The sequence below is a fragment of the Phoca vitulina genome, unplaced genomic scaffold (assembly GCF_004348235.1).
Source record: "Phoca vitulina isolate PV1807 unplaced genomic scaffold, GSC_HSeal_1.0 scaffold29, whole genome shotgun sequence".
In the NCBI taxonomy this organism is placed as follows: Eukaryota; Metazoa; Chordata; class Mammalia; order Carnivora; family Phocidae; genus Phoca; species Phoca vitulina.
In genome coordinates, this window is record NW_022589732.1 from 17,832,820 (window position 1) to 17,851,454 (window position 18,635).

The window sequence follows — 18,635 nt, forward strand, 5'->3', positions numbered from 1 at the left end:
CGGAGTCACCTTACAACCACCCTGCATCTCTCAAGTAGAGTCAAGAGTCAGTAGGAGCTGGAGAAAAGTCTGCCCAGAAAGTACACCTTAACTCCAGAGTGACAGTGGCTGGTGCACTCGGCTCACATCCCACATTTCTCAAGATCAATTCAAATTATTTCCGTTCTGATTTTTTCCCCCTTTCATGTAGCGTTGGGGGTTTGCTCAGTTTGCTATTTTTTGAGAACCGATTATTATTATTAAAGGTGTCAAGAATTTATTATGATAAAGAATAGGTTTAATGATAACATTTATTTAAATTTACATTTTACTCAGTGTTCTATAATATATTAATACAGTTTTATATTTGGAAAGTGTTACCATGTGGTTCCACTGAAAGGTCTTTCCACTTGGCCCCGGATAAGCATCTCCAGGTGAGGGCCACAAGGGGGCATGAGAGGTCAGCACCAGAGCTAGGCAGCTCCCACGCTCTCCCCTCCCCACCTCCCCCACCCCCATAGTTGGTCCCCAAAATGAAGTCACTCCCAAAACACCGTTTCCAGATGAGAAACACAAGAAGTACAAGACTTCGTTTTACTGAGAGGGGAGAAGAACAACGGGGCATCGTAAAGGCACAGTAGAACTGGGAGCGGAGATCCTGATAACACGGATGAGGATGCTCAGGGCCCAGGAAGTGACTGGCCTAGGCCCCGCCCGTTAGTGGGGAGCTGAACTCCATTCCAGGTCCCCCGATTCTTGCTTCAGTGCTTCCTCCTCTACACTGTGCTATCTCCAAGTGGCAGGTCTTAATCTGCAACAGCACCACCCGAGATCTCCTTCCGTCCGCCGTGGGTGATCCGGGGGCCGCAGGCTCGGGAAGCCAGGGACCGGTGCTCATGAGACACTCACCCGGCCCAGGCACCAAAGCCAAGGAGAATGACCCCGCAGAGGCACACCAGGGTCCCAGGGAGAGGGCGGTGCTCCCTGAGCACGCCCGTCTCTTCTAGCCGGGCAGTATCTCACAGCCCTCCCCAGATGTGGGAATGTTCTTGGAATGCCCTCCTGGTCCCCTGCTGCTTGTCCTCCACCTCCAACAGTACTCCCTCCCTCACACGCGGCCCGAGCTCAGCTCCACCAACAGCACGGACGTCAGAGGTACAGCTGCATTCAGGGCCAGGAGGAAGGTGAGGACGTGGGACAGGAGCTCTGGTGGAGACGCTGGTCTTGGGACATAACTTGTTATCTGGAAGAACCTCTGAGTCAGGCAGTGATGCCCCACAGCTTCTCAGGGGCAGACACCAGCTGCCCAGGTAGTCCCTCCGCCCTCCCGAAGGCAGTGAGTCCTCACCGCACCCGGTTGCCAGTGGCCAGAGGCTGGGACAGGGGCCCTAGACGGGGAAGCTCCCGTGGACATGCCCATTCGGGGAGGGGGAAGCAGGAGAGAGGGCAGCATCCAGAGCCAGGCAAAGACCCAGACAGGCCCCCTGAAGCCCTTTTTTCACCACAACCCACTCCAGAGAAGAGGGGGGAGAGGGCAGAGGGTGGTGAGAGAGGAAAGAGGGAGGAGCAAAGAGAAGGGAAGAGTGTAGAGGATGCACGGTCTGTCAGAAAGAAAAGAACCACTTCCTTAGCTGAGCAGAATGAAGGCAGTTGCGAGATCAGGGAGGCAGCCTGGCTGGAAGGCCCACCTCAGCGGACCCCACCATGAGGCGGCTGCTGGAGAGAGATGAGGTCAATCCCAAGGGGCCTCGTTCCAACCACACCTCAGGGCTAGCACGACCAAGGCCACACACGTGGCCTCCTCTGGCCAGGTGGGGCGTGGTCTTGTCTGAGAAGCCAGACAAACTCGAGAAGGAGCCGAGGGTTTCAGCTCTGGAAGCTGCCGGGGTGGGAGCAGGGCTTCTCCGCTCTGGCCTGCTGACTCGGAACGGTGCCTAGACGAGATTCCTGCCTCAGCTGACAGGCACACTTGACACCCAGCCAATGCCCCCTGCGAAGGCCCGGAAACCAGCTCCGGGCGGAAGGGCATGCGGAGTGCTGGGAAAAGGCGGGGGGTCCTGGGGGGGACACACGACAGACCCCCTCAGCTGCCAGCGCCGTGGGAGGCCCGGAGCCCTTCCACGCCGCCACCGAGCACGGTGAACCTCCAGAACCCAAGGGCTGCTGGCCTAGCACCTTCTCAGCGGGTCACACATTCTCCCTGACTGTGTCGTTTAGTGACTGACTCACAGTTTGCTGCTTCACCGTTTTGTTTTCCTTATTTAATATTGACATTTTCCCCAACAATTCAGCTCTCAGTTGTCGAAATGTAAAAATGAGGGGATGGTTTCTCTAGGACGATGACCATGTTCTAATACTTTTATCTTTGCTTATTAAAAATGCCCTCATCATGCTCCTATTCCTTTTCACGAGGGTTTCTCCTTCAAGGTCTGGAGAAGTCTCACTCCCCTTGTATGAAATCGCTCTTATTTGGCCCCCTTTTGCCTACAGAAACAATTTCATAGGGTTCACTCCGATCCTAACAGGGCAGTGAGACTTGGATGGGCATAACCATCATCTTAACGATAAAGTAAACAACTACGGTCCCAGCTACCCCGTGAGGCACTGCTCTCGTGTCCATTTTGTAGATGAGGAAACCGAGGCCCAAAGAGGCAAGAGGTCCCATAACTGAGGAGTGCCACTCTCCAAGCACAGCCCTTGTCCCTTGCATTCCCATGGCCCCGAGCACTGCCTGGGCATAAGGAGGCATCACTGTCTGCAGAGAGACTCACAGGCCCCAGTCACCCCTCGGGCATCAGCCCTGCCTCGGGCTTAGTCCCAAGGGCTCTGCCGCAACAGTCTAATGCACGCTGCCCCCCTGCCTACCTGCCTGACCTTTAACACCTTGCTTTTCACTTCTCACAGACCAGTCTTAAAAGCTGCATTGTAACTGACCTGCAGAGCAAGCAGAATGAAGAGGCAGGAGTGGAGGACTATTTCAGTGGGAAAAAAGTCTGCTGCGATCAATTTCAGCAGTTCTAAGGTGAGCCACAGCACCAACCAACAGGACGGGAAGGGAATCTCAAATAGAAGGACTCCACGAGCCCATACAAGCCCCAGCAGGGCACACCTGGACTTGGGGGAAATCATGTCAGCAATGAGGCCAAAGTGGCTCAGGTAGGAAAGAGACTCCTTGCTGATCACTCAGGAGTCAAGCTTAGTGGCCCGATTCTGATGCCACTTGACCCCAGCCCCTGACCCTGGAGGCATGTTCCCCAGGGAGCAAGGCTTTAGAAGGGCCTTGGGCTCAGCCTAGTACATCTTCCCAGCAGGAGCCCAGACCTTTAAAGAGCAGACTCCTCAGCTATTTGGCGCGGTGGGGGCAGTGTGTGTGGCATCCCTGAGGGTGCTCTTCTGCATTCACAAGGCCAAAGGTATTGATGGCTTTGGGCACTTGGCCTTGGGCTCTTGCTTCCCAATGAGCAAGTCTTTGAGATGTGCACTGACCGTCAGCACAAGGCTGATCTACGATCACTTAACCAAGGGCTGGGTGTGGGGTGTCCATGCGCGGAGTCCATGCATGTCTGTGTGTGTCATCTGACTTGCCTGTGTCGCTGTAAGCTCCAAGGCCCTGCCCACAGCTGGACTTCCCTTTGCAAGCCCTGCAGCCCACACTGGAGCTGGGCCCCAAGTGTGAGCTCAGCAGCTACCCAGGGGGCACTCGATAACCCAGCGTGCAGGCCTAACAGGACAAGCCATCCGCTCTGCCAATGTGGACAGCGCGGCCACCACAGCCCTACTCACGCCGCTTTCCCAGAGGCCAGGAGGCCAGCCGCCCCCCTGCGCACCTGCCGCAGGGCCTCCATCTCCTCGCTGGCCGCCTTCTTCTCGGACGTGCTGCTCTTGAGCTTGGACTCGGCCAGCTCCACCTCGGTCTGCAGCTTGTCCAGCTCGGAGATGACCTGGTCGCGCTCGCTCATGATGAGCTTGTACTCGCTGTACACCGCATCCCGCTCTTCCTTGTACTTCTCCGACTCCTTTGCCATTTTTGCCTGCATGGTCCTCAGCTCGGTCATCTCGGACTGCAGCAGCTCCATCTCCCACTGCAGGTCCTTGTTCTGGGCCGTGGCCTTGTTCAGCTCATGGTGGATCGCCTCAAACCTGGGGGAGAGAGGCAGCTGGGACGTGGGGGTGGGGACCCGCCCAGGCAGCGCTGCTGTCCTGGACACTCGAGCATGAAGTTTCGAGTGAGGTCATCCGCACGTCTGAGAGAGGGAAGTCACGGGGCGCCGGTGCCCCTGGACCTGGAATTTTTCTCAGCCTTCTACAGATACCACAAGTTGATCTGAGGACTTCATGCCTTCTGCTGTACTGGAAATAACAGTGTATTTCTTCCACAGTCAAGCTACATTCTTTTTTAAGAATAAAAACAAAACAACGCTAGAAACACAGCATATAAGAAATAAACATGGCCTTAACGATCATTTAGTCTGACCACCTCATTTCCCAGATGCAGACGATAAGGCCTGGGTGTGGGTGACTGGCGCAAGAGGACAGCTCAGCCCTTCCAGGCCGGGAGGCACCTTCCACACAGGCAACCCTGCAAGTCAGAACCCGCAGCTCTCCACCAGCATTTCTGAACGCGTGTTCTTTAGAATACCAACTCTTCACGGAACTCCACTGAAAAAGAATGTGTGTTCTCTGATGGCCTACACTGGGAAACACTGTGTCCCCTCCTGGAGTGGCTAGTGCAGAGTCCCAGAGGGAAGGCTCTGAGAAGTCCTGCAGTGCAGACACCTGTCTGAGTGTAACTCAGCAATTCTTAATCCTTTTTACATCCAGAGAACACCTTGCATAGGACACCAGTGAAAGCTCCAGGGGACTGGTGTTCCATAGGAATACACCTTACCAAACACTGTTTGAGGGCATGGGTCACTTCCCTAGATCATATACACCTTTAAAAAAAAATGAAATTTTAGAGGGAACAATGCCTAGGACAATTAACTCTCCTATTTGCTGGGCGGGTGGGTGACACAGAGGGAAGAGGCTTGTGGGGAGACCTAAGAAACAGGGTGAGCAGAACACACCAGAGCTGTTCGGATGGCAGGAAGGAGCACAATTCCCAAGCCACACCGAGTGCCAACAAAATGTTTCCCAAATGTTCCAAAAATATTTTTTTGCCTGAAAAGGCACAGTCCATTTGCCCCTCCCCCCCCGCCAACCCCCTGGAAGTGGGGGGAGCCTTGCAGATAACAGTAAGCCCCTAAAGGACAGTGGGTCCTAAGGCAACGGCGGCCCACTCGGCCCTGTGGCCGTTCCCTGTGCAGGAGCAGGGCGGCGGGGCGACTCTTACCTCCGCAGGGAGAGTGCACACTGGTGCTGCAGCTGGATGGCCGTGTCCCTCTGCTGCGTCAGCATCTCGGCCTGCTTCAGCAGACGCTGGTTCTCCTCCTCCAGCTGCCCCAGGCGGCTCAGGTCGGAGTTGTGGATGGCGACCTTCTCGCTGTACCTCTTCCGCAGGGCATCATAGTCCTTCTTGACCACCTCCAACTTGTCCATGGCCGTGTCGTACAGCTTATTGAGAATCTCTGATGACCCGTTGAGCTTCAACACCTGGGGATCAGAGCGTCACACTTACCAAGGGCCTGAAGACAGGAGGAAGGACAGACGCACCACTCTCGTCAGTCCGTCTGGGGATAGTATTGCTGACAAAGGAGGGGAGGCCACACCTTCAGGCCTTCAGGAGTCTTGAGGTCTGATTCCAAAGGCCCTGCCGTCATACTGGTCAATTTACTCATTCACAAATATTTCTTAAGTGTGCAGAAAGGAGTTACTGAAGCGGGCCCGAGACTTCTATCCTAAGAAAGGCCTGCTTACAAGTTGACCTTTGGCTGGCATCCGGGAACCTGAATGGCAGGTTCCTGACACTCAGGTAAAACGCTCCTCAAGTGGTCAGAGGGGCTCCTGGTGCCTGGACTGGACGAACAGTGTGGCTTAGGCTAAGCACAAGCTTTCTTCTGGGAGTCTAGAATTTCAGTACATGCTAGGCAGAGGGTGCCCGGGAGGCAGGAGCCCAGTAAAATCCCTGGGCCGGGAGTAGGTCACAATTCAATGACAGAAGAAGTGTGTCCCATGTGACTCCACAGCGGAGGACTCCTGGAAACTTGCACCTGCTTTCCTCTGGATTTCGCTCCATGCACCTCTTCCCTTTGTGGATTTTGCTTTGTGTGCTTTCGCTGAAATAAATTTTGGCCCTGAGTATGATTATATGTTGAGTCTTGTGACTCCTCCTAGCAAATCACCAAACCTGGGGGAGGTGTTGAGGACCCCCAATACCAGTATCTAATATACTCTAGATGCTGGTGATGTTGGACAGGACACATAAAGACTGTGGCTTGTGGACCTTTTATCCTCATGCAAGGATACAAACACACAGAGACAGGTAGGTAGACAGGTAAAGAGAAAGAGAGATAAAAATAATAAAATAACTTCAGAGCATAATAAGGGCTATTGAGAAAAGATAGAAGGCCTAAGGCTTAAGGAGGCCTCTCTAAGACGCTGACTTCTGAATTTGGATGCAAATGAAGAACAGCAGTTAGGGCACAAAGCGGTGAGCAAGTGCAAAGGCCCTGAGGCAAGAACCACCACACATGTTCTAGGCACAAAGAGGAGGGCAGGGCTCCAGTCAGAGCCCAATGAACAAGGAGTGGATTCGAAATGAGGCTGCAGGAGTGGGCACACAACTTCAAGGCTCACGGCAAACAAAGACTGTATCCTGAATGAGACGGGAGCCATGGGAGGGTTTTAAGCAAGACAGTATTCTACTCCGAATCACAGATACTGAAGTTCACTCAAGGTGCTGCTCTCAAGAATAAAAAACAAAACGAGTTATTTGGTTGCCAGGGGCCTGCTGACTTCTGCTAAGCACCTCAGGGGATCTGAGCCCTTGGGTGGGTCACTCCACATCTCTGGGTTTCGGTTTCTTTATTCCTCAAATGATAGGACTCAACCAGAAAAGCTTGCTTAACCGTTCCAACTGCAACAGGCCAGGAATCATCTGCTTATTCAGCATGGACCCTGAGTTATCAGATTTCTGCAGCCCCGAGATCCAGAACCTAGGACTACTGAATACTCCCTTTGAAGGGAGGGTTCACCCTCAGTAAAGACGATGAACAAGAAAGAGCTAAAAGTCAAAATCACAGAGACACGGAAAGGGAGTCTATTCCTCTAAGACCTAAGCACTAGCTCAACATTATGAATGCATGAAACACTACTGAAACGGACATGTAAAAGTAAGACTTTTACTCTTAAGACTAAAAGTAAGACAGTACAGACTGCTGCAGATGAAGGGTACCCCAGAAATCAGCTCAGTCAGGGCAGGCAGTATTTTTCCCTTTTTCTTCTCTCTCTCTCTTTTTTTAGCAAAACTCTTCCCTTCAAAGGCAATCTTATCTTACAAGGCAAGGATACTGAAATACAAACCCATTTTAAAAAGCAGTACATAGGTTCCTCGGGCAGTTAAAACCTTCACTGTTTTGTAAAAATGCTTTCACTGTGGCAGATCAGAACTGTACATTGTGAAATCGTCAGAAAACCACTAAGCCCACTCTACCGTCTAGAGTCTTTTTCTGAAAAAAAAAAAAAACAGTAGAGTATATTCCAAACATACAGAAAAGCAGCGCACATAATATAACAAGATTTTAAGTACTTGCCGCCTAGCTCTAATCCTGGTTTTCTTGTCACATGTCTCAAATTGCTCTCCAAAGAAATAAACCACTTCAGCTGTCCCTAAATCCCCCACCGCATCCTCCTTTTATCCTCTCGTCCCCTCCAGAATGGATCACTCCCCTCAATTTGCTGCCACCCATTCCCATGCACAACCTTCTATTTATACCACCTACGTACTGGTAAATGTTTCTAACGCTCCTTTAATTCCATGCTGCGCTGGAGACGCAGGGAAGTAATGCCAGGCAGGATTTCACTACATGAGCACATCGCACATTCTTTTTTTTTTTTTTTTTTTTTTTTTTTAAAGATTTTATTTATTTATTTGAGACAGAGAGAATGAGAGAGAGAGAGAGAGCACATGAGATGGGGGAGGGTCAGAGGGAGAAGCAGGCTCCCTGCCGAGCAGGGAGCCCGATGCGGGACTCGATCCAGGGACTCCAGGATCGTGACCTGAGCCGAAGGCAGTCGCTTAACCAACTGAGCCACCCAGGCGCCCCGCACATTCTTTTTCTGTTTGGTGGACGTGTCCCTGGTCTCCATCACGGTCTTCACCATTTCTTACATTTTACGTGTCCGTTTCAGTAGCGTTTCGTGCATTCATACTGTTGTGCGACCCACCGCCAGAACTCTTCCATCTTGCAAAACTGCACCTAGGTCCCCATCAAACAACAACTCCCCATTCACCCCCCAAGCCCCCTTCTGTACTTTCTGTCTCTGAATCTGACGACTCCAAGTACCTCGGACAAATGGGATCATACAGTGTTTCTTTTTCTGTGACTTATTTCCTTTAGCATAATGTCCTCAAGGTTCATCCATGCTGTAGTATGTGACAGAATTTCCTTCCTTTTTAAAGATGAATATTCCAGTGTATGTATGTACTGCTTTTTGTTCATCCATTTGTCAAAGGACATGGGTTGTTTCTACCTCTTGGCTATTGTGAAAGTCAGATTTTTCTTTAATAGTATTGCCAATCTCATAGACAAATAAGGGCTCTTTTAACTTGCATTCCCAATTACTAGAGAGAGCAACTCTCCTTATGACTCCTACTGACTATACACATTTTCTCTTCTATGAATTGCCTGGCCGCATCCCTTGATTTTCCTTCCTCCCTCCTTCCCCACTTGCTCCTTTCTCTCTTCCTTTCTTCCTATACGACTTAGTTTTAAATTCCAGGTACTAATCCTTTCCCAGTTGTATTTATTACAAAATCTTCTCCCAATATGTGTCTTATGTTATATTAAAGTTTCCCATTTTGATACAGTAAAATCTATCGATCATTTCCTTTATGGTTTGGGCTTTGGTTGTTCTATTTAAGAAGCTCCTTCCTACCTTGAGATCATGAAGATTCTCTATTTTTTTTTTCTAAAAAGTTTCAGTTTTACTTTTCACATTTAAATCTTTAAACTACTTGGAATATCTTTCCTGTATGTTGTGGCATGGGAATATAACATTATTCTTTTCCATAAATCACCGAGTAAGAACTGAGCCCAAGTCCAGGACAAAGTGAGGACAGCTGAATGTCTCCAGGTGCAGACAGTGAGGGCTGAAGGACACCAAGCACATCATCCGATGCAGGGCCCACAGCGTATAGAGGCGTCCCACAAGGACCCACGCCCACATGTGCCCAGGACACAAACAGCGAATGGAGAGTTCTCCTGATTTCTGGGTCAATCAGTGTCTCTACCCGTGTCTGAAAAAGGTCCAGCTTCTAGACTGGATTGCCCCGACTTGTGGACAGTACCTCAAACATTCCAATTAAAAATCACTTCAAGGGGCGCCTGGGGGGCTCAGTCAGTTGAGCGCCTGCCTTTGGCTCAGGTCATGATCTCAGGGTCCTGGGATCGAGCCCCGTGTCGGGCTTCCGGCTCAGTGGAGTCTGCTTCTCCCTCTCCCTCTGCTTCTGCTCTCTGTCTCTGTCTCTCTCTCAAATGAATAAATAAAATCTTTTTTAAAAAATAAAAAAACAAATCACTTCAAATGTTTTAAACTCTGCACATCCCCTAAGCCAGGTGAGAACCCCACTGGCTCCAAAGGCACGGACTGGTTTCTGCAGAGCAAAGGCCCTGCTGCCAGTCTCGGTCTTGCCCACTAGGTGGCAACCCTGGGTAGCCCGGTCGAATGCTCTCCCGCAGTTGCCAAATCTTCTGAGCTTCATTAAGAAAGAAATAGTTCTAAAGGCAGCCTTGGGGCGCCTGGGTGGCTCAGTCGTTGGGCGTCTGCCTTTGGCTTGGGTCATGATCCCAGGATCCTGGGACTGAGCCCCTCATCGGGCTCCCCGCTCGGCGGGAAGCCTGCTTCTCCCTCTCCCACTCCCCCGTGCTTGTGTTTCCTCTCTTGCTGTCAATCTCTCTGTCAAATAAATAAAATCTTTAAAAATAAATAAATAAATAAATAAATAAAGGCAGCCTTGACACAGCACAAACACCTCATTTTGGGCCTTGCTATCTTCACGGGTCCACAACAGAATCTGGAATCTACACCATGGCTTGCCCTTTCTTCCTTGGGAGACAGTCCCCCAAAAGCCCCAACCGTGAGGAGCTTGGATTGGAGCCTGCATGACAATCCAGGGCAGTGAACTGGCTGCCAGGATAGGTCACAAGTTCCTGGGGAGACAGCGTCAGTCAGGGAAAACCCCAGAGCAGACCCAGAAATCTCTTCTGATGCTCAACCCAGATCTCACGTGGTGGGATCTGGGATCAGAAGGGACCTGGAACCATCGGGCTAATAGCCTGTGTTGTTCTGGCCATGGCCCTGCCCACAGGTGAACACTCCGCAGGACCAGATCTTGCCTACTATGAGCTGAAATCCACCTTCCTCAACTTCTACCCTCTTGTTCTCATTCTAGCCCTAGTCACGAAGAAGGATCCCTTTCCCACAGGACAGCATCCAGACATTCAAAGAGGCTCATGAGGGGCACCTGGGTGGCTCAGTCGTTAAGCGTCTGCCTTCAGCGCAGGTCATGATCCCAGGATCCTGGGATCAAGCCCCGCATCGGGCTCCCTGCTTGGCGGGAAGCCTGCTTCTCCCTCTCCCACTCCCCCTGCTTGTGTTCCCTCTTTCGCTGTGTCTCTCTCTGTCAAATAAATTAATAAAATCTTTAAAAAAAAAAAAAAGGGCTCATGGGACCCCAAATACTTCTCGACTTTTCTCTACAAGCAGGACTCAAAATGTGGGCAAATGTGATTAAAGCCTCTGAAGAAGTTTGGAAAAATCATGGCCACAGTTAACTCTGGAGAACTGAAAAGCTATCCTATTTATTAGCTTAGAATTTTTCCTTTTTATAATCAGATGATTATGGTCTTATTAGATAGTTCAACCTACACACACACACACACACACACACACACACACACACACGTTCAGCTTCCCAGCAAGGCTAATGGAATTTTAACTGATCAAGACTATCTAATTTGGCAGAGAATTCTAAAATGAGACAGGCAGTAAACTTCTCATCTCAGGCAGGCATAGAATTCTTTAGAGATGACTCCCCCAGCTTGTGAGGCCAGGGAGGAAGTGGCCGGAAGCGAGGGTCTGGTTCCATCCACACAGCAGGCCAGAGCAGCTTGGCTGTGCCCCACAAGGAAGCCAACAAGAGAATGGCCCTCATCTCTGCACTGGTCAGAAACACTCTCCGCTCTGGGCTTGTGTGAAGCATGCCCTTCAGAAACTCAGAAACCCCTCTCCTGGATATCTGAAAAAAGAAGTCAACTTTCACGAATCACCAAAAGCTGAGGTGGGGGTGGGTGACTTCACTGCTGTTTGCAGATTTTTTCTTTTTTAACCAAAGAATACATATCACAGTAGAAAAGAAAAAGGATCCTCCATGTTGCTCCCCCAACCAAGGCTTGGCAATCTCTGCCCGGGCTCTCTTGGGCATTTCAGAAGCACCCCAGAAGAATCCAGATGGCACATTCTGACTGAGGGACCTGGAGATGGCGCTGCCAGGCTGCGAGTCACCCCCCACATACGCATGCTAACAAACACACGCACGCACACAGGCAAAGTGGGGGAGGGCCCGGGCCCCAAGCCCCAGGCCCGTGGCGCCCCTACCAGCCAGGGCCACCTCAGTTCCTGAGAAATAAATCATGCAGAGGGCTGGGGAGCCCCACAAATCCCTCAAGCAAACACACAAGTCAAACAGCACCATTTACCCTGCAAGGGCCTCTTCAAGTGAACAAGGCATGGGAGGGGCCAGGCAACAAAACCGGCCTTGTCCAGCGAGGTCAACCTTTGCCCTCGGGCCCTGTGGGGAGGAAACCTGTGGCCACCCCCGTGTCCCCTGCTCCCCTGCTTCCTCTGCTGCTGGCCTATCCAGGAATGAGCTTTCCACAGCCCGGCATCCGGCCCAGACCCAGTGAAGGTGAGGTGGCCCGGGCTGGGGAGAACAGGTGGTCCTGGCAGCTCAGAGATGCCCCCTCACCCCCGCCCTCGCCCCCGCGGCAGCCGGCCTCCTGTCCCGGTGCCATCCTAAGGTGGCACTTGCCAAGGGACACCGGTCCAGCTGAACAGAACTGGGGAAACTCACTGACCACTGTAACAAACTAGCCCCCCAAGGGTCACAGCTGTAGGAAAGGACAGGAGAAGGAGGCATGGGCTGGAAGGGAGGGGCAGTGACCGTCCCATGTCATTTGTGGGAAGAACAGGAAAGGGGGGGAAGGGAGAGAGCGATCTCAGTCCGGATGTTTGTTCAAGCTGTGAAAGTCCTCGGGACAGCCAGAGAACGGGAGGTCATGAAACTTTACGCCTCATGAGGGCAGACATTTTTTTATGATGAGGGGATAACCGGAGTCCTTTTTCCCCAGCTATAATTCATACACTGTACAATTCGCCCTTTCAAGTGCCGCAGTCTGTGGAGCTGGTATATTTACAAGGTTGCAAATCCACAAGGTTGTGCAGTAAGTACCACTGCATAATTCCAGAATGTCATCATCCCCCCCCAAAAGGAAGCCCGTGCCCATGAGCACCCACCCTCCCTCCTCCCGACCCCTGCTCCACACAAGCCCTCGGCTACCTTCTGTCTCTAGGGAATGCCCCGTTCCGGACATGTCACACAAGGGGAATCGGACACTGTGTGGTCTTTTGTGACTGGCTTCTTTCATTTCGCACAAAGTTGTCGAGGTCCATCCACGTGGGAGCAGGAGTCACCGCCTCGTGTTTTCATGCTGGATGTTAATGCTCCGCGGTAGAGCACAGACCGCACTGTCCATATCCATTCGCCAGCCGATGGGACATCTGGACCGTGTCCCTTTTCTGGCTACTGTGAATGACGCCGCTACGGACATTTACACTACGGGTTTCTGTGTAACAGCTGTCTGCAGTTCTCTTGGGTACACACCTCGAAGTGGGATTGCTGGGTCGGAAGGGGACTGCATGTTCCCAGCTGCAGGAACTGCCCCAACCTGACTGCAGAGGGACTGCCCCGTCTGACGGCCCCGCAGCAGGGCGGGGGCTCCGGCTACTAGTCCACATCCTCCAGGAGGGCCGATTTTACCCCAGCCTTGAGGAGACTCGAACGAGAGCAGCGATGAGAGCACACACTCAGGCAGGCACACGGCGCCACCACTCCACGTGCGACATCAGCTATCCTCCAGGACGACCATATGAGGTCAAGTCTGCTGCCCTGACAAAGTCCCATTCCGCCACTTTCTGGCAAGGCATGGGCCTTCCCTTAGGCTAAGATGGGGCCAGAAACACACCTGAAATGAGAAATCACTCAAAGAAAAGTAAAATCCAAACTAAACCCAAGGCGGAAGGCTGAGCCAAATTTAGACAGGGTGGAAAAATGCCCATAAATAAACGCGCCCGGAAACGGTGGGGTGAAGGTAAAGACAGGGAGGTAAAGCCGGCACCCCCAGCCCTGGGCAGAGAAGGTGCACAAACCCTCGGCTGGGGCCATCCCTGCCTCTCGCTGTGGTTTCCCACCGCTGTAAAAGGGAGTCAACAAAAACAGAAAGGGAGGCAGCTAGAATGAACCCATGGTATTGTGGTGTCGGACTGGAACTGGGAGTGTTAGTGCAAACTCACGGTTTTCAATATTGATGCTACATATCGAATATCCAGATACATGAGGGGGAGTGAGAGACAAGAGACATGGAAACTCAGCTATTCCCTACTCTGGCTACTGACACGGCTTGGGAGCAGCGATACCCCAGTAGCTATGTGCACACCTGGCATTCAGATCTTGCTTCTAAGTACCATCCTCTACTAAAAGGAATGAGGACTCCTTGGAGAAATGGCTGATTCCCAGGGCAAGGGCAGGAAATGCAATGAGCCTGGGACGACATCTCCCAGAGAGCAAGAAAGTGTTCAAAGAGAGAGAAGGGCCTGTCAAAAAGTCAGAGAAGCATCTTGAAGGGGCTCCCGCCAGCCACAATGAATCACAACCCGCTGAATAAAGCAGGAAATCATGAGTCCACATAGAGACAGACGGGCAAAGGGAAAACAAGTAACTCTGCAGAAGAGAAGGCTGGAGACATCACCTTCATCAAGTGACCAAAGGGAACATCACCGGTAGCAGCTCCTAACCAACCAAGTCCCAACCTCTAAGACAACTGAGAAGGTGGCAACATCACTTCTATGACAGTCCCAAGATGCACAAATGGAATCAAACCACCAAGATCAGACAAATCCAGGTGGAGGGACATGCTACGGCTGGACTGGCATCTTCTGACGCATCAAGATGAGGTAAATCAAAGCTGGAGGAACTCTTCCAGCTTGAGGAGACCAAAGAGATCTGACAGCTACATGCAATGCCTTATTCTGGCCTGGATCCTTTTCCTATTAAAGACACAATTCATACAACTGGCAAGACTCAAATTGGGGTCTGATGAATAGATGGTATTATGTATCAATGTTACCTTCCTGATGTTGATATTTGTGTTACTGTCATATAGGAGAATATCCTCGTTTATTAAAAAGCACACAGGTTGGCATTTTGTTGTGGAATGACAAGGGGTAAAAATTCTTTGGGCTGTACTTGCAACTCTTCTGTAAGTTTATAGAATTTAAAATTACAAAATTTAAATTGTAAATGAAAAAAAAAAAAGCAAGACAGATAATGTCATGCTACATGATCAGATGAGCAAGGATTGTCCCATATGAGCTTTGTGTGGAGCAAGCCCCAACAGTCCTGCTTTAACTCAGGGAGCCATAAATGATTTCGATGGGGACGGGGACGCTCTACAGCAGTGCTCAGGATGCTCTGCCGCTCACTGGGACTGCCTTCCCACCCTAAACACGCAACCATCTATGCACACAGGACGTGGCCTCGGCCCCTGCTGTCAGCCCAGGCAGTTCCATCTGTGAGCTTAAGAGGAGAACTGGCCAACAGCACTCACAGCAAGCCAGTTTTCTCACTGACTGGCCCACTCCTATGCTTTTGTCCATGTGAAACAAGAGCCGAGCAAAGCGAAGAAACTACCTTGCAATGCAAGCCAGGAGCAAAGGAAGAGGACACACTCCCACCAAAAACTAACAACAACAACTACTCCATCTCTTATCTGCACAGGGCTTCAATACTTCCAAGCTTCTCTCCATCTGTAAGAGCTCACACGACCCATACAAAGGGAGGAAGCTACAGACCCACAAGTCCCCTTACTCTGTCAAATTCCTATTCCACGCTGAACAGCACTGCATAGCACCTCCTCCCTGATAGCCCTTGCAACGTTCACAGTGATACAGAGATCTGTGTGATCATTGACTAGCATTAGTCTCCCCCATGGGACTGCAGAGTTCAAGAGTGTCTGCTCACAGATATCCCAGTGCCTCACATTAGGCATTCCAAAAATACTTACTAAATGATCACATGGCTATGTAGGAGGGTGGATGGATGGATGGTAGGTGGGTGGGTGAATGGGTGGAAGAATGTAAGGGGAGTAAGAGGATGGATGATGGGTGGGTGGGTGAGGGACGCATGGAAGGATGGATGATGGGTGGAAGGACAGATGGGAGGTGGAAAGATGAATGATGGGTGGAAGGATGGATGACGGGTGGGAGGATGGAAGGGAGGTGGAAGGATGGATGATGGGCGGAAGGATGGATAATAGATGGAAGGATGGATGATGGATGGAAGGATGGATGGTGGGTGGAAGGATGGATGGTGGGTGGAAGGATGGATGATGGGTGGGAGGACGAATGATGGGTGGGAGGACGGATGATGGATGAGAGGATAGACGATGGATGGATGGATGATGGGTGGGAGGACGAATGATGGGTGGGAGGACGGATGATGGATGAGAGGATAGACGATGGATGGAAGGATGGGTGGAGGTGGGAGGATAGATGATGGATGGAAGGATGGATGGAGGTGGGAGGATAGATGATGGATGGAAGGATGGATGGAGGTGGGAGGATGGATGGAGGTAGGAGGATGGATGATGAGTAGATGGATGAGCGGGTAGGAGGATGCACAACCTTGGTCTTCCCCTTGCCACCCTGCCCGGCTCTACCTGCTGCTGTTGGGCCCGGAGGTCACCGATCTCCTTCTGGTCCTCCTCATGGAGCCGCTTCATGTCCTCCCACGACTGCTGCAGCAGGTTACGTTCCCGCAGCAGCTGTCCGTTCTCCCGCCTCAGCATGTCCACGTCATCCTTCAGCTGGGTCTGCTCGCTCAGGAGCCGGCTGTGGAGTGTGCTACAACCCCCATACACACAGTGAACGGCAGCCAGCCTCCAACCCCCGCCAGCTCCCTTCCACAGCCCCTCCAGGCCCAGTAGGCCCAGTACACCCGATGGGAGCCCACAGCAACCAGGACAGCAGCACTCAGAGACAGGCCAAAACTTGGTATCAGCCAAATGCCAGAAGGAACCAAACCATCTTTAAAAACCTCATAGCAAAGGGCACACGTATGAAGGCCAAGGCAAGGAGACGAGCCCTTACCTGGTACAGGCCTGGCACCTCTGAGGACTGAGGCATGGGCAAAGGTCAGCAGGTGGGCAGGTAAGGCAGGTCAGTACCCTCAGAGGGGCCCCAGGAGACCAAAGGGGAACAGGCCCATCCACCTCTCCTACCGCAGGAGCTGCAGCAAAGCCCTTGGACAGTGACCCAGGAGGCCAGCCATCTGCCTGGCCTACTGCCTAATTTTCCCATCCAAGTACTAACCAGGCCCGACCCTGCTTAGCTTCCGAGATCAGACGAGATCGGGCGCGTTCAGGGTGGTGTGGCCGTAGACCCTACCGCCTAATTTTTGATCCCTTTCCTACCAGCTCTGCTTCCGAAGCTGTCACTAGCTGGTGGGAAGGGTTCACATCTCAGCCTGCACTTAGAAAACCTGAGACCCAAAGACCCAACCCCACTTGCTGGAGGCCCACTGAGTGCCATGCGGCAGGCCCACTCACTGGTAGAAGTCGGTCTCCTTGGCCACCTCCTCGCACCTCTTCAAGGCGCTGGTGTGCTGCTTCTGCAGGCTCTGCAGGTCCGACATGGCCCGCACGCACTGGGTCTTCAGCCTCTCGTAGTCAGGATTCAGCCTGTGGTAGGGCCTGACCCAGAGCGCGGCAGTGAACACACGCCCTGGGATCACTCGGACAGGGATGTCTCTGCCCGGGGAGCCTCCAGCCCAGTGTCCCCGGACACTGGTCTCCTATGCACCCCAACCACCTGGCACTTGTTTAACTCGGACATCCTGGCCTCCCCAGACCCACAGGATCCCTGGCATGGAGGGCCATGGCCACATGGGCTCCTTGCTCGGGCCTGGAGAGCTCAAAGGTACTGTCTTATTCTCTAGCAGCTCCCAGGGAGGCCGTGCAGCAGGCCCTCACCCACAGTGGGCCCCCCAGAAACCTGTGAGGAAGCTTCTCCTCTTTTTAGGAAAGCGACTGTCAATCTTGGGATAATCAAAACACCAAGGCCCAGCCCAGTTCCATGAGCATCCTTGGGGGTATGACCCAGACACCAGGCTGGGGGTTCTGGTGTGCAGCCACTGGTGAGGACACTGGCCCAGAGCACTGCTTCTCAGAGTGGGGTTCCCAGACCTGCAGCATTAGTTTCACCCGGGAAAGTGTCAGAAGTGCAAATCCTCAGGTCAGCCCCAGAACTCCTGAATCAGACACGTGGGAGGGAGGGAGGGCTAACCAGCAACCTGAGCTTTAACAAGCCCGCTGCTGATTCCGGTGCATGCTCCAGGGTGAGAACCAGGCCTCCAGCTGGCCTTGGTAACCCTGCTCTGTGGGTGGCCAGACAGCAAACGCTGCAGGCTCGGCCAGCCGTCAGTCTCTGGGGGACCCCTCGCTCTGCCTCGGGGACACGAGGCAGGCATTGGACAACAGGCACTCTAGCACACCATGTCTCCACGGGCCCTGCCTCTGTGCTGAGGACCAGATCTTCGTCAAAGTAACCTCAGGGGACCACCTTTGCAGGCCTGACATCACCCCAGAGGAACTTCCTCAGGACGAGGCACTCACACGCCTGATGCTCCTAAAGGCAATCCCCCTCCCCTCAGAACCCCTACCAGCACCTCCTAGAAGGACAAATCAGACTCTATCCCTCCTCCTCCATGAAGCCCTCCTGGATGGGGCAGGTGGGGAAAGACCTTCCCTTCGCCCCCACCATGGACTTGGTATCCACCTCTAAATCCCAACAAAAGAAGTGATCAAAGATTTTCTCCAAAACCACATAGAAGCCAGGTGGAATATACCCTCCTAAAACGCACACGTGGCAGGGAACAATGAACATGGGAACACGTAACTAGCAGTGAGGAGAGGCACGTGCAGACACACAGACGTACACACACACACACACACACACAGACATGCACACACAGACGTGCACACACAGACATGCACACACATAGACACAGACGTGCACACACAGACGTGCACACACAGACACAGACGTGCACACACACAGACATACACACACGCACACAGATGTGCACACACAGACGTGCACACACACACAGACGTGCACACACAGACGTGCACACAGACATGCACACACGCACACAGACATGC

General features: G+C 52.2%; 1 protein-coding gene across 3 annotated transcripts in view; it reads right to left on the minus strand.

Annotated features, from left to right (window-relative positions):
• DLG5 (discs large MAGUK scaffold protein 5) overlaps positions 1-18,635 on the minus strand; it is a 218,555-nt gene that overhangs the window by 138,545 nt on the left and 61,375 nt on the right. For all 3 annotated transcript variants that reach the window (XM_032423550.1, XM_032423551.1, XM_032423549.1), the window contains exons 4-7: positions 17,022-17,165; positions 16,134-16,317; positions 5,312-5,571; positions 3,807-4,119 (exon numbers count right to left, since the gene is read on the minus strand). In XM_032423550.1, coding sequence (XP_032279441.1) covers positions 3,807-4,119; positions 5,312-5,571; positions 16,134-16,317; positions 17,022-17,165 — 901 coding nt within the window. The remainder of the gene's footprint in view (positions 1-3,806; positions 4,120-5,311; positions 5,572-16,133; positions 16,318-17,021; positions 17,166-18,635) is intronic.